The sequence below is a fragment of the Lepisma saccharinum genome, chromosome 15 (genome assembly GCF_977018435.1).
Source record: "Lepisma saccharinum chromosome 15, izLepSacc3.1, whole genome shotgun sequence".
NCBI classification, from domain to species: Eukaryota; Metazoa; Arthropoda; class Insecta; order Zygentoma; family Lepismatidae; genus Lepisma; species Lepisma saccharinum.
This window is the reverse complement of record NC_139243.1, coordinates 15,458,476-15,474,244: the sequence shown is the minus strand read 5'-3', so window position 1 is coordinate 15,474,244 and position 15,769 is coordinate 15,458,476. Positions and strand designations below refer to the sequence as shown.

General features: G+C 38.0%; 1 protein-coding gene across 1 annotated transcript in view; it reads left to right on the top strand.

Annotated features, from left to right (window-relative positions):
- Nucleotides 1-704: 704 nt before the first annotated feature.
- The window catches only part of LOC145999132 (uncharacterized), a 66,916-nt gene continuing 51,851 nt past the window's right edge, over nucleotides 705-15,769 (top strand). Inside the window, exons 1-2 of the mRNA XM_083136066.1 lie at nucleotides 705-1,015; nucleotides 7,434-7,595. Coding sequence (XP_082992192.1) covers nucleotides 842-1,015; nucleotides 7,434-7,595 — 336 coding nt within the window. The 5' untranslated portion in view covers nucleotides 705-841. The remainder of the gene's footprint in view (nucleotides 1,016-7,433; nucleotides 7,596-15,769) is intronic.

The following is a 15,769-nucleotide window of genomic DNA, read 5'->3' as shown; positions in this document are numbered from 1 at the left end:
ACGACTTTTAACAATAATTTACTGGGAAAAGGTTGACTTTCTTTTGTTTAAAACATGTTTTTTTAAACTCATGTTTAAAGCTATTTTTAAAACAAACAAAAACATGTTTTAAACAAAAAATAGTTTTTTTTAAAGAAAAAAAAACACAAATCTTGCCAATCCTGGTATTGGCTATTAAAGCAGGCCTAGGATGCCGTTCTTGTCATTTTGCAACAGTAAACATGGTCACTTTTAAGGTTCGTTGCTTTGTTCCATTTGTACCTTCTCCTTGCCTGCACATGACTTCTGGTCAACACGTTTTCTTTCTGTACATTAGGTGAGCTTTGTAATGTTATTATTTCATACCTATGAGTCTATTTCAGTCACAGTAATTTACATCCATTATTATTATAGGAACGTGGTAATTTCAATCTCAAGTGGTGTTTTCTGAGAGGGCAACCCTATCACGGGTTAACATGCCTAGTTTACCCGCCTGATAAAAACAAAACATAAAAAAAACATTGTTTCCCCCTCGCTGGAAAAAAAGCTGCGGACGTTCCCTTGCCTCCAAGTGCGCACGCCATGCCAAACCCCCAAACAACGTCGTTTATCCGCTACTATTAGATCATTGGATTTTGTAACAGATCTTTTGGTTTCTCAAGGAACAATCTCCTGATTTTTTTCAAGTATGACCTTGCAACACTGCACCGAGCACCGACAACAACAGGGAAAATGCGCGAATGCTTTTGACAGAAGGTTTTTTAGTTTTTACGTTGTAGTCAAAGTATACGAACTTTCCAGGAAGCAATCTTTGTTTTGTATTTTTCACTGAAATATGATACTTTTGTGAAAGTTTGAAATCATGGGACCCAAATTACTGAATAGAAATTTTTATCAGCACACAGAAATCGGAGAGGATTACCGTAATTTATGTAGGCTTTGCTTGACAAACACTAGTTCGAAATTGAACTTCTGCCTAGATGAAGGACAACGGCGAAATATTCAAGGGAAGATATTAAATTGTCTATCCCTCATTGTGAGTATATTTTATTATTGGAACGATTTTACTATACCGGACACTTCCCCAATCTCTTCCATATTTCGCATACTCAATAATTGAGACGTCGTATAATCACGTATCTGCAGTTAAAATTTGGCGCTCACGTTTAGAATAAGCGGGCCTGTGATCGCAACCAACGGTAAGACTGCAGAATGTGCAGAATGTGTGCTGCTTAGGAGGAACGCGGTTCATAATTTGTTGGTCATGTTTTGTAGTTAGTAATCGGGAAAAGTAAGTTTGAACTTTGAAGGTGCGGAATTTTTTTTGGTAAAAATTTACTATCCTTCGGACACCTCTAATTTTTTCGTTTCGTCAATTTTTGACATTCGTACTTACATATCTGCTTCGCGGAACATTCCTGAAGGTGTATCAACATTGTTTTGATGAAATTTGAACTATGTTTCCTAACCTAACAGAACTAACCTAACCACGCGCCAATGGTTCGTGGGGCTAGCGCCAATGGTTCGCAATTATTTCCAATTTCTAGATACTGATACAAACACGACACCAAATTTTAACTATGTTTCCTAACCTAACAGAAATAACCTATCCACGCGCCAATGGTTTGTGGGGCTAGCTATTCTCCGTCGGAGAATTAATTTTCAACAAACAACATGAATTTCAGCTATGAAACATTCCCACATCACACTAAACACCTTCCCGATGTTCGACTATGCTACAGGAACTTATTACAGTAAGTAGTTTATTCTGTAAAAATAAATAAATGTGTCCGAAGGATAGTAAACTAGTACCGCGCACATTCCTGCAAAAATCTAGTGAAAGCAGAAAATGCCTACGTTGTTAGGTAGCTAGGTTTAGTTTTCTCACCCTGAATAATAATTTGTCTGTATTTATGGTAATGAAACCTAACCTAACCTTGTAGGCATTTCTCGTCGAAACAATGAAAGAAATTGTGCGTAAACAATATGGACGCGTATGAATAGAGAAATGCCTTGCTTTTAGTAGAAGGAAAATCATATTTCAATGCTATTGGAACCCAACCTAACAGGCCTAACCTAACCTTGTAAGCATTCCTCATCTGAAATAATGAAAGAAACTGTGCGTGAGTGGGTGGAATCTGGAGCGACAAATCAACTCTAATTCAGCGAAACGAAGGGTCTCACTTCTCGCACAACACTTGAGCAACCTTGTGTTCTGGCACCACGGGGAAAAACATTTTTATTGTAGGCTGGCTTGGTTTAGTTCTCTTAGCCCAAGGAATAATTTTTCATTGTATTTATGCTAATGGAACCTAACCTAACCTCGTAGGCATTTCTTGTCTGACGTCTGAACACAAGGTAGCAAAACTCTTGTGCGGAGAGGAAGACCCCGAAACAAATGACAGCAACTGTGCGTAAACAATATGGAACAATATCGAACAAATGTAGAAATGCATTGCTTTTAGTAGCAGGGAAAACATTTTTACGTGCAATAATATAATAGTAATCGTAAAAGTAACACCGGAAAATGGAAGTAGAAGGTACGTACTTTCAGGGGATATAAATTTTGTTCTATTTAGAGAAAAAAAGCAGCCCATGTTCTGCAGTGAGACCATGCCGTTTACACGAAAACAAACACAATTTTTCACATACAGAGTAATTTTTTGTTATTCATTTGTTCGCTTCCTTAACACACAATATAGTGGCCACATCTTGACTCTTGTTGTGGGTATGTAGTGTTTCCAACCCTCTTCACCGAAAAATACCTACTATCGTGTTCGTCACCGGTGGACATTGTACATTATGCACGGTTAGCTGACTGATAGCCCACGAACCATTTCCGATAAGGTTAGGCGGTTACGTTAGGCAAGCATAGTGAAAAAGAATGGGGTTGGAAACACTGACGGGCTTACATCATCAAACGTACGCAGCATGCAGTTCACATAACGAAAGCAATGGCAATTGTGCGTCGGTGAGTTATTTCTGTTGAAAAATACATGATTTCTCTGTCAAATATATTCCACGATGAAAGAAAATACCTTGACGAACGTTGGAAAGCTTGCAGAAACTCATTTCCATAAGTAGTTTCTTCTGTAAAAATGAAGAAATGTGTCTCCGATGTATGAAACTGTTACCATGAAAGATATATTCCTGATATTACTACGACCCCAAATTTTAACTATGTTAGCCTAACCTAACCAGCCGTGCATGGTTCGTGGGGCTATCTGTGAATGGTTTGTGGGGCTACCCGTGCATGGTTTGTGTGGTAATTGAGAAAGTTATTTTACAACTTCTACATGTTATTTTGCTAGTTCGGAGCAATTGCAGAATACCAGGAGTATCTCCAATTGCTTTCAAATTCGACATACTCACTAATTTTGGCGTCCTAATCACGAATCTGCAGTTAAAAATTGGCGGTCATGTCTAGAAAATGCAAAATAAGTAGAAATAAGGGGGTCTGTGAACAAAGTAAACACCGGTGATTTATGAAGGAAACAACAATTTTTTGCAATGATTAGTGATCAAAAACTATGTTTATGAATACCCTGAATTTTAACTATGCTTGCCTAACCTAACCTTACGTGAATGGTTCGTGTGGCAAGTATGTTTTCCAAATTTACTGAAGATGCCATATTGTCACATTTAAAGCAACACTCCATGGAATGGATAGCGAACTTGACTTGTTCACATCAAACATGGCGACCATTAGTATCGATAATCATAGCAGTAAAGTATGCACAGTATTTTGCGTGTTCTAGATGTGACCGCTAATTTTTAACTGCAGATTCGTGATTTTGAGGTCAAAATTAGCGAGTATACCAAATTTGAAATCAATTGGAGATACTCTCGGTATTCTGTAATTATACCACAAGTGCTACACGTGATCAAATTTTAACTGCAGATACGTGATTACGAGGCCTGAATTATTGAGTGTGCGAAATATGAAAGAAATTGGGGATGTGTCCGGTATTGTAAAATCATGTTATTATTTGTAAGCATTGCTTTCCATTTATTAGTTCATGAAGGTTTGAACATTGGGACAATTTTTCTCAAATACAATATGACACCATTCCTTCAAGTTATCTTGCAACTCTATAAATTACAACTCAAAAGCTTTACATTTATGGCAAAATGTATGTTTGCAATTGTACAACCACACCTCTCTTTTTAAAATTTTACTGCTAAATTGCACACCAACAAATTCTCTACAATGACAGGTTAGTTCCTTATACTTCGAAAATGCATTCTAGACAGTTTTGTAAAGAGAAGATAGCATGGCATAGAGCATGCAACGTGAGGAAAATCACATTGTTCAATATCACTCACATGTAATACCATTGCAGTCTATCAAGTTTTTTAGCTGCATAAACATGTTGTTATGATTACTAAATAGATTCCTTATCCTTTGCTCATCAACCCCACCCATGCTCCTAAATTGTGCATTATAGTTCGATAATTGTATGTCAAAGTATAGTGCAAGTAATATAATAATGCTCCTGTAAGTTTCATGCACAAAGTTCAAAACTGTAATAAAAAAAGAGTTTGAAAATGTCAAAATGGTCAAAATATGAAAGTATTTGTATGCATTATATTTACTTGAGTACCCCATTAAAAAATGAAATTGTGGTAGATTATGAGAATGCATGACTTATATTCAGTGGTTGGAAGTAGTGCCACAAAATTTGTAGCTGTAGCGGCGCTACATTTTGAAAATTGTACTTGTAGCGGTAGAGAAACTACAAAATTCCTGTAGTTGTAGCGAAAATTTAGCCACAGCTAGATTTCTTCTCAGCAATTTGAGATAAATTTTGAATGTGGCAACAGCAAAAAAAAAATAATCAACAATAACGCTTTCTTTTGTAGGAGGTTTATAAAGACAGTCTATTACATGGAAATATGGATAATCTAGATTATAAATATCTTGATATCGCAGATTATAGATATATACGCGTAATTTATTTCATTAGTATCTGAATAGTCCTCCTCCGTGGCCGTGCAATCTATGGCCCTGTGCTTTGAGCTCCGACTGCGGGACGGCATGGGTTTGAGTCCACCTGGGTTCTTGACCTGTATATAGGACCAGTGGCAACCCACCATCGTATGGAAATTAGGGAGCTACGAATGAGTAGCGTAACCTGGTCGCGGATATCTCCTATAATGGCTGGGAGTTCGAAGGGCTGACCACACGTCACCCCATTATTGGCTGAAGAACCCCACACCTCTATGTAGGATTGTGGGATGGAGACTGGCATTCAGGAGATAGGCCAAGGCCCTTCGAGGGCTGTAGCACCATGGGTTGTTATTATAGTATCTGAGTAATTCCAATAACCAGATAACTAACTGGCATATGTGAATATATTCCGGCTAACAGACACGTGTTTTTGAGCTGCATCTCTATTTGGGGGAGAAACATGTCTCGTTTGCGGCACCCTCGAAAAAAAAATACCTCGTTTGCGCTACCCCCTGGAACATATCGTGTGAATAAACATGGTGTAAGAGACAGAAAAATGTCATTAATTACTGTGCAAAACACATGTTGCAGTTAAGAAACTAGCGATTCATTCTCCACTATAATGACAAACCAGCAATCAACGGCTCAGTATGTTAACAGCATTCATCATTGTCAGTATATTTTCAAATTATTGTTACTAGAATACAATGGAATACAATTATTTTCATCATACTTTATGTTCACAAATTCTAAAATTACAATATGTTTAGAACACTCGGATTTATACGTCATCAGTTTCCTCAATATATTTTATGATATTGCAAAAAGTACATACGATAAATAGAAAAATGATAAATGATAAGCAGTGTGGATACAGATATGCTAATATGCTAATCGAGACTGGTTCCGAATCACTGTGTGACTCGACTCAATATTTATTCTCAAGGAAAATACGGTGATATATAAACGTAAATAATACTATAATATTTTATTTGTCTCCTTGTAATCATTCATTTGGGTATCATCCTAATTGTAATACTAAGATACAATGTGGCTACTCACCGGGAATTCTGCGTGAATTTGTCTCGCGTAGATGTGAAAAATTGCATTATTACCACCCCCACTGACTTTATACATATTTATTAATGCCCTGAGGCAAGTTTTCACAGTTTAGCCATTATTTTTTTATCTAGCTACATGAAAAAAAACAGAATTCCTCTCAATTCCTTTACTTTGTTAGTGTCCTTTACAGAACAATCTATGTAACAGACTGAAAATTATTGAATAGTAAGATATATTGAAGTTGATTAGGTAAATTTGAGTTTGAAGTTTTTATACAATTTAACAGTTTATTGTAAATTAGTATATCCTGTAACATATGTTTTTGTAGATGTATTTTGAATCTGAGTATGTGAAATGGCAAATGTAAACTCTGCACCTTAAATTACATATTTGAGATATGTGTGTTTGTAACCTTGAATTTTTGGAATGATTGCCTTGAAAACCGGGATTTATGCTTGAATTTTATCATGGTCCTAGAGTGGCCAACCTGATATGTCAAATTTGAATTCATATATCGCTTACATAGGTACATTGTCCTCAAACACTACAGTAAAAAATAAATAACTGAAGCACTGCTATCAAAATTATCGAATGACTGGAATCACGATAATAAATAACAGAATCTATTTTCCACTAAGTACAACTATCATACTAGGGGCTTCTTTTGAATATACATATGGTGGTTTTAAGTTTTTTTTTATGCAGAAGTAGCTAGAGCAAACAGGAGTAGCATAGCAAACTACTTTTTGGTAAAAGTAGCTGTAGCTGCAACGAACCTACTTTTTAAATGTAGCGTTCTGATCACTGCTTATATTGGTATAGAGCCCCTAACCACAAATAACGTTTATTCGACATAGACAAGCAACCCGTAATGTTCACTCAATGCTCTGAACTGGAGGGAGGGGACATTATCTCAGTGCTTGGCATTGGAGAGAAAACAGAACATGGAAAACATTTGCACATTATCTATATTTGAGAAATGAAAAGAATCGTTTAAGAAGTGTTCCAGTTTAATTACACCACAATTAATTTTATTCTATGTTCACAGCATTTCAATAAAATATACTCAATTCTCCATTGTAATGCAAAAATGTATTGGAGCAGTTGCTCATCACAGGTGAAACTCTTTTCCCCCACATACGGAAGTGACTGATAACTAAAGTGCAACCCCATTTCAAAATTATCAGCTTTGTTCAAGTATACTGCATCAGTCAATGCAAACGTTTTATCTAAAACGTTTCGCACACTTCTTCTTTTTTGTTTCTTGAATGTATGTTTGTATTATTTCTGTTAAAAGTCCATTTCTTACATGGTTTGAGAAAAGTATCCTGAGAAAACCAATTATTTTGAGTATTATAAGCTCAAAAATTTTATTTGCCTACACAGTTTGTACATACCCATGTCCCAACCCTACTTATGAATTCAATTTTCTCCATCTCAGGTTACAGAGGATGACAGTCTGCCAAAGTTTGTGTGTTGTTCATGTGTAGACAAGCTAGAAGATTTCCAGGATTTCCACAACATGTGTCATGAATCTGAAGACCTTCTCAAGGAATACCTGTCATCTGCAGAAAAGAGGCGCAAGAGGAAGTCGAGTGTTAAGGTAAAGATAATTTTATACTTCAACAAATGGTGCCATGTGGAAAAGACAAGTCAAACTTCATTTGTTCATGGCGTGATAATAGATGCATTTTTAAAAATTAAAATGTGTACACCTGCTATTAGTAAGAATGGAATCATGTATTCTTTCGTGAAGACCCATAGTGACAGTGGTATGTGGGTTTCTTGGCTCTTGTGTATAAAATTTTCTTATTACTGTATTCTCCTCAATGTTGAATAGGTATGCATTTTTATGGATGTAAGGGGCGACCAACCCTTTCCAAATCCATCCAAATGACAACCTCGTTTACGCATAGCAGACTAACGAGGCTCTAGCAGGTGAACCTGCAGCCAGTATAATCCTTTGTAGGTATTGTGTTGTCGTCCATGTGTGTTTGCGATTGTTCTTCATCCACTTCATCGTATCACCATTCATCATCTTTGCAATTAACCAAAAGTGACAGAAACATGAAGTAAAATGAATCATTCATTCATTTTTGTATGAAACATGGGCCTCATTGTAAACTATTGCAAAATACATTCAGAAGGAAATATACAGGGTGTTTCTAAAGTTCGTTTCCAACGCGTAGGATATGATTCTACAAGTGAAAATAAACACAGAAGTTCATGTGATGAAATGCCGAAAACAGCACCCATTCAGATTTATTGCAGTGGGATTTCATCTCTCCCCATAGAAAGAAGACCAGGGGAGTGATGTCTGGCAATCTTGCTGGCCATGGAACAGGCCCACCCCTACCAATACACCAATACAAGCCATTGAAGAAGTGATGCATATTTTGGTCAATATGTGGTGGTGCACCATCGTGTTGGAGTCATAGTCCGTGCCTCAGTGCCAAGTGCACGTCCTCCAACAGTTCAGCAAAACATCACGAAAAATGCATGATATGTGCCACTACACAGGTGAACAGGGAAAATGTACGGCCCAATCAAATGATCATGCACTAACTACACAGCCCTGCGAAATTGAAGTTGTTGAAAAATACAAGAGACGTGTTATCTGAGTTTTATGTTATTGTGTGTGCTGATTTCGAAAATGTCCTCCATTTTTTTCCATCACGTCAGGATTTTTTGTACAATCGATATCGATATTTTTGCTAAAATCCTATGTGAAAAGGAATTTTCGCGAACAATTTTGCATGCACTATCTGGCAACAGTGGTTTTGATCCATTTAAATCTATGTAAAATCGATGCTTGGTGATGCAAATTGATTTTTTAGCAATTGATTTTATTTTTTATATGTGTAAATGGAAGGAAACCACTGTTGCCAGATCGCACGAGCCGCCGCTGGTCGAGAGAAAAACACAAAGTTCCCTTGCATGTACACTTTTAACATCCCATTATGGTGAAGTTTCTAGAAAAAATCACCAACATATTATGTTCATTTGTGTTTATTAAGGTAACGTACATAAAATAGACGATTGACCACGAGGAGCAATGTATGTGTACATGAACGTTTGACACAAATTGTAAACTGAACAAACAACAAAACCAAACACAAACAAAGTTTATATTTACGTACATACCCTTTTGCCTTTGAAACTTCTTTTTGACGTTCTTCTTTAATGTGCAATCTCAGGCCTCTCTCGTGTTTACATCCAACAGTAGTCGGCAAGCATGTTCTTGTCCCATCGTCCTTGATATTTGCGCTCCATATCTTTAATATCTTGGTGGAACGTTTCACCATGTTCTTCCCTGACTGCTCCTAAATTTTCTGGGAAATAGTCCACATGTGAGTGAAGGAAATGTAGTTTGACACTCATGGAGCAATCCAACGCTTGAAGTTTGTCCCTCATATTCATAACAATTGCTTTATAGTCAGGATCCTTGTGATTCCCCAGAAATTTACCGACCACATCTTTGAAGGCAACCCAAGCTTCTTTCTCCTTTGTTGTCATGCTAGTCTCAAAGTCTTTATCCTTCATGAGCTTGCGGATATCTGGACCAACAAAGATTGCCTCTGTCAACTTGGCTGCGGATAAACCTGGAAACTTTTTGCACAGGTATTTGAAACAATCGCCATCTTTTGGAATAGCCTTGACAAATTGCTTCAATACACCTACTTTGATATGCAACGGGGGTAACAATACTTTTTTTTTGTCAACTAAGCTGTTCCGAACCACATTCTTGGTGCCTGGTTCAAGATTTTGTCTTTTAGCCTATTCTTTCTTGACCCAATGTTGAGTTTTTGCACGGCTGTCCCACTCGCATATGAAACATGGGAACTTTGTATATCCACCTTGTTGACCAAGAAGCATGGAGATAACTTTCAAATCACTACAAATGGTCCAACCGTGGTCGGCATATTTTATTTTGTTGTGGACGAGAGCCAGGTTTTCATAGCATTCTTGTAAATGTACCGAGTGTGCAACTGGTACAGATGCATACTGGCTTCCGGGATGAAGAAGGACAGCTTTCAGGCTCCTTGTCGATGAATCTATAAACAGCCTACATTCATCTTTATTGTAGGTGATACTAAATTTGCTCATCAATCCGGGAACATCAGAACAATAGACCAGGTTCTCCGCTTCCTCAAAGTACTGAACAAAGTCCTTTTCTCGATTCCCGTACCAATAAAACGTGGTTCCTTTGGCCAATAAATGTTTTTCTTTATATCTGGAGCCCAACAATTCAGCTGCCTCTTTCGAAAGGCCAAGATCTCTAGTCAGATCATTAAGTTCAACCTGAGAGAAGGGCTGAGGTAATCGCCTCCAGAGGGATATATTCGGTATCGGACCCGTGACCGTCTGGATGTTCCGAGTCTGAAGACTCTGAAGAGATGACTGGTAATTCAGTTGGAGGCAAAGGCACTGGCACATCAGGTCCACGAGGAACGGGCCGTATGGCCGATAGAATGTTCTCAGGGTAAGAGATTAGCTTGTGATTTTTTCGGTTATACCCACGGACATGGCAGGCACAAAAGTAACAATCATCACAGTGGTTTCTCGGCTCCCTCCATGTCATAGGAATTCCAGAGCGTAATGCAGTCTTCTTTCCGTTGAGCCACAAGCATAGATCATGGAGTCACTGCACACACACTTTATGAGGAGCCCACGATTTGTATGCATCCATCCCTATTGCTGGATATCTGCCGACCTGTAGAGGACGAACACTAGTGCACGGTACATGATGGGTCGTGCCTATCGATAACACCTAGCAGTGCCTATTGCGAGGTTTGCCCAATTTTTCAAGTTCGCATCCTTCCACTCGTACGTATTCAACCACAAACATGTGATGGTAACCTGATGCACGGTGATGCTGATATCCCAGTACGTGAAGCACAAATGGCAGCAACCGGTACTTCCCTGCCAGAAGAAAACTACTATGTTAGCACCCCTAGCGGAAACACTAAAGTCAAGGTCACGCTTCGGCCTTTCTGCATGTGGGCACATACAAATTTTGACAACACAACATCACAACCAAAAACAACGCCCGGATCACCCATGCTAATCACTCCATAAAAACCTTCCCTACCCCCATGACTTCAACATACCCATTCGCTTCCTTTGGGGAATCCCTTGTGCATCAACTTCACACATCTGCCACGTGCTTTTTTGAATAGAGCATGTTGCATTTCTTTGTGGGACGCTCTTTGCTGTGGTCGTATGGTTGGCTTTTGTGCCACTATTTCCTTGTAAACATAATTTTCACACTTTTTCCCACTTCAATAAATCTGAATGTGTGGCATTTTCGGCATTTCATCACATGAACTTCTGTGTTTATTTTCACTTGTATAGTCACCTCCTACGCATTGGAAGTGAACTTTAGAAACATTCCGTATATATAAATAACCTGAACTAATTATTGCAATATTGAAAAATGTCATTTAATTCAATGAAGTTACTAAAATTGCATGACGTGCATAAATATTTTACCTAATATGTCAGTGTCACTGCACTCATCATAATAAAATATTAATAAAAGTTATACCTGGAATGGATAATAAAAATGCCATATGAGATTAGAAGGCTAACTTGGAGAAGGACTAAAGCAGTCTTGTGTTAACACTTTCCTGATAGAGATCTTTGTAGAAGATCTAAACACTGAACTTTCTTTTTATGAACCACTCCCAGTATTAAGTAGAATTTTCAGCAAAAATGCCGGCTCAACCAAGCCACGAACCCAGGTCTCTGGCATTCCGTGCCATTGCTCTACCACTGAGCTACCAAGCCAGCCTCATTTTTCTCTGTCGTTGTTTTGCGTGTGTGGAATCGTCTCTGCAAGTGCTACTGCAACGGGATCTGTTGTCTTTGAAACGGTGTAGACGTCGACGTTGCCTGGTTCCTCCCAGCATAGAGATGTAAATCCATTAAGATTAGGCATACACAGTAATGAAAATTCTATGTAGTACATCTCCTGTGTGTGACTAATCTTAATGCGCTCCCAGTGTGTCTTGCAATTTATGTAACAAGATCAGATAGCATACAGTAGAACCCTAATTTCAAGTTCTTATTTTTATTATTTTTACATCTTTTAAGTCCAGTACTCCTGTCCCCCGAGGAATATTTATTCTAAGTTACACTGTAAATACAATAACTGTTATGCATTTTCTGACAAAGAGCACCATGAAAAGTTCAGATACAGCACAGGCACAATGAACCAAAGACGTAATTAACCAATTAGTGTGTGTACCAGCACATGCTGTTTCTTATCCTATTGATACATCTGTTATATGAATAGCTGGCCTCTGTGGCTGAGTAGTTAGCACATCGTACTACGATGCCAGGGGCCCCGGGTTTGAATCCTGGCTTAGGCATAGGCATCAATGTCATAATATCATCACTCATTCCCATCTTCGCAATTAGCCAAAAGTGGCAGAAAAGTGAAGTAAAATAAATCAAATGAATCAATCAAGTATTAAATGGATATCTTTAAATCTGTAAATGTAATTTCGACTAGCTGCTTTTATTGGGATCTCTGCACAGTTCCAGAGAAAGTTGCCTGTTGTGAAATATGTGAGGATCATTTTAAAAATTAATGATTACATGCTCGTAACTGACTACTTATATTATTGTGGGGGATGAAATTACTGCATAGTCTTTAGCTAAATGTGGCATATATTGCCAAAAGTTCTGGCAATAATCTCATGCTGCCAGCAGAATCATTTTTCTCCAGGGGTGGGACAGATTAATCGGTACACTGTTTGTATCAGCTGATACAGACATGTCGGTTTATTGATAAAATTACCGCATCCAATGTATCTATAAATTTCTAATAATATGTTGCAATATTCTGCCATTTTCTTATAATTTTTATGGGATATAAACATATAATCTCCATGCCCTACTTTTGTTGAAAGTAAATCTCTAAATATGCAGCTTCTTTTGCATTGCAGTCATGTGGTAACACACTTATTAAGGAGATGAATGAACCATTTAGATTCTTCAAGGATCATTTAAAATTTTATATGGGATCAGTTTCGGTAAATTTCATATCAACTCATCCCTAATTTTTCTATATATCACTGAAGTACCAGTCTATGATGTGCACTGTGTCATTGACGTCACTGTAGTGGATTTTCTAGCACTTCCGAAGCAGTAGGCCCACTAAATTTGTACCATGGCTCTTTGGGCTACGGTGCAGCACAATCACATGCCTACCTAGAAGTTTTTGTAATTTCTGACATCACTGGACATATCCAGAAAGTTCGCCAGGGGCCCCAGGTTCGAATCCTGTTCTGGGCATGGATGTTTGTGAGTGAACATTCATCATATCATCACTCATCCTCATCTTTGCAAATTAGCAAAAATTGGCACAAAAAGCAAAGTAAAATAAAGCAATTCAATAAATCAATCAATATCCAGTAAGTTACTGCAATATCCACTGTTAACAGTGACAAAGGAAAATGACCTTGTAGTTGTAGGCAATGAGATGCACCACCTAAATGTTGCTGGGTGCTTGTCTAAACTTCCACAGTTGTGGCAAATTAGTATCGCGAACCACTGTTGGATATGGAAGTGCTTCATCACTACAAGTCCTCTGTGACAAGCATTTCTTCCACATACAATTTGAATTTTGATGAACAGAATTAGTGCTTTTCATGCGAACATTGTTTAATAGTGCACAATAAGGCTACAGTCAGTATAGTGCTGCCACTAAATGTCAATCTGAGGAAATTTGACATGTCAAGGCAGGAAGAAGTCATTATCTGATTCCATGATTCATAAATTACTACCAATGGCAAATGGGGGGTCATTTTGTTAATCACTTTTTTAAAGTGCTCTCTTTTTTTTTTTGTTACATTAAAAAGTAAAGCTATTCCTTGTGTCCTGCACTGTGCCATGAATGCATATTAAAGTTGCAGAGGTAGGTCCCAGGTATTTCAGTCTGTCATAGGCCATGTCCAAATTGGCAAGTGCTCCGTCCCATTGCTTTCGTGTGCTGTCGAAGTCGTCCAAATCTACATGTCCCCTTGCAGTACGGTTGCCACTTTTCCTGCCAGGTATCAGCTCTAATGTTACCCACCATGCTTTGGGGTGCAGGCACGCACTACAGATGCAGAAGGCAGACGTGAAACAAAATCACAACGATTTCCACCTATTTGCTACTCATATTAAAAATGTGGCATGTGATTTCTTCATTTAATATTTTTCTACATACAGTGTTTTCGAAAAAATATCGAAGTAGCACTGAGTTGTACATCATCTATTCTGTAAACATTGCCTCTGCAAAGTGGAATGGCATTATGGCTGCCAGGTGCAGGGCCACAGTGAGTTGAAGCGTGCACCTGTCAAACCTTCCACCTCTCCCCTCCAACTCCACCTATGCTGCCAATTCAGACAACATCGGTAGGCGGATTTCAAGGCTGGAATGCTGCTCAAGGCAACATCTGCTGCCGATTCAGATGCAGCCATAGTCAAGGTGATGTCATCAGCAAGAGGCTCTAGCCAGTGCCTCCCCCCTCCCCCAGCCTCACCAGAACCCCTTAGATTAGATTGTGTGAACCCTGGAGCTGGGATGTTGCCTGAAAATTCCCACCTGAGATCACTCGCACTGGGAATCAACTATAATTTCTGTAAAAACAACCCATGCAGCCTTCTAACTAAGTCCCATAATTGCTATAGAGCATACTTTCACAGAGTACTGTAACAGACAATATATCAACTTCTACATCAGTGTGTGTGTTCATTTTGGCATCTGAAGTAGAAAAAATATTACTGAGGGGTAGAGTTGCAAAAAGCTAACTTTTTTGAGTGGACTTTTTTTCCCGATAAAAAGCTGCATTTTTTGGGGAAAAAAACTGAAATTGTGGCTTTTTTGGCTTTTTACCATTTACAGCTAACCTATTTCACTTGATTTTACAGGTTTGTAGTGACATATTTTACAACCAGGTAAAAGAAATTTATATGATGATGATGTAGCAGCCAAGAGACAGATATTGATCAATCCCAGAGGACACATATTGCATAACTGTTCAGATACAATTTTAATCATAGCTTACCGATAGGAGGGGGGGGGGGAGTTTGCAGGCCCACCACCTCTATTTTTTAGATTTTTCAACTGTTTGAAATAAATTACATTGTTTCCTAGGATGTTCCCAATATTTATTTATTACTTTTGTTCACAAAAACAAACGTAATGTAATTAGGAGACAAAATGCACTTGATGCGCATATCAGGAGACACTCATGCCAGTGACAGTGTACAATTGGTTAGTAATGATGGTAATTACTGTGATTATTATATTTAATAAGCAACCACAATTTTACAAACTAAAAAGCATTAATAAAAAAAGATGAATTTTTTGAGTTTTAGTGAGAGACTTATGCAATAGCTGGTTATTATTTTTAATTAATGATAGTAATGTTTGTAATTATTATAATTAATAAATAACTGCACATAATCAGCAAAGGAAGCAGTGATTCAATAATAAAATGTTTTCTTGAATTTTAGTGATAAAAAAAGTATGGGCTTGTGAGCTGCCCCCCGGTATGTAAGTTTCTCATATGGCACGGGTAAGCTAGGGTTAAAACTAAACACAGGGTGGCGACAGACCTGGAAAACCGGGAAAAGTCAGGGAATTTGAGGTGTCAAAAAAAGTCAGGGAAATTTGCCCTTTTTTTTTTCTTCATGAAAGATATCGTTATGAAACTCTGCACGGGAACAGGAAATCTCGTTCGTAAGTATCGGCCTCAACTTTTAGGCCCCTTTTATGCACAA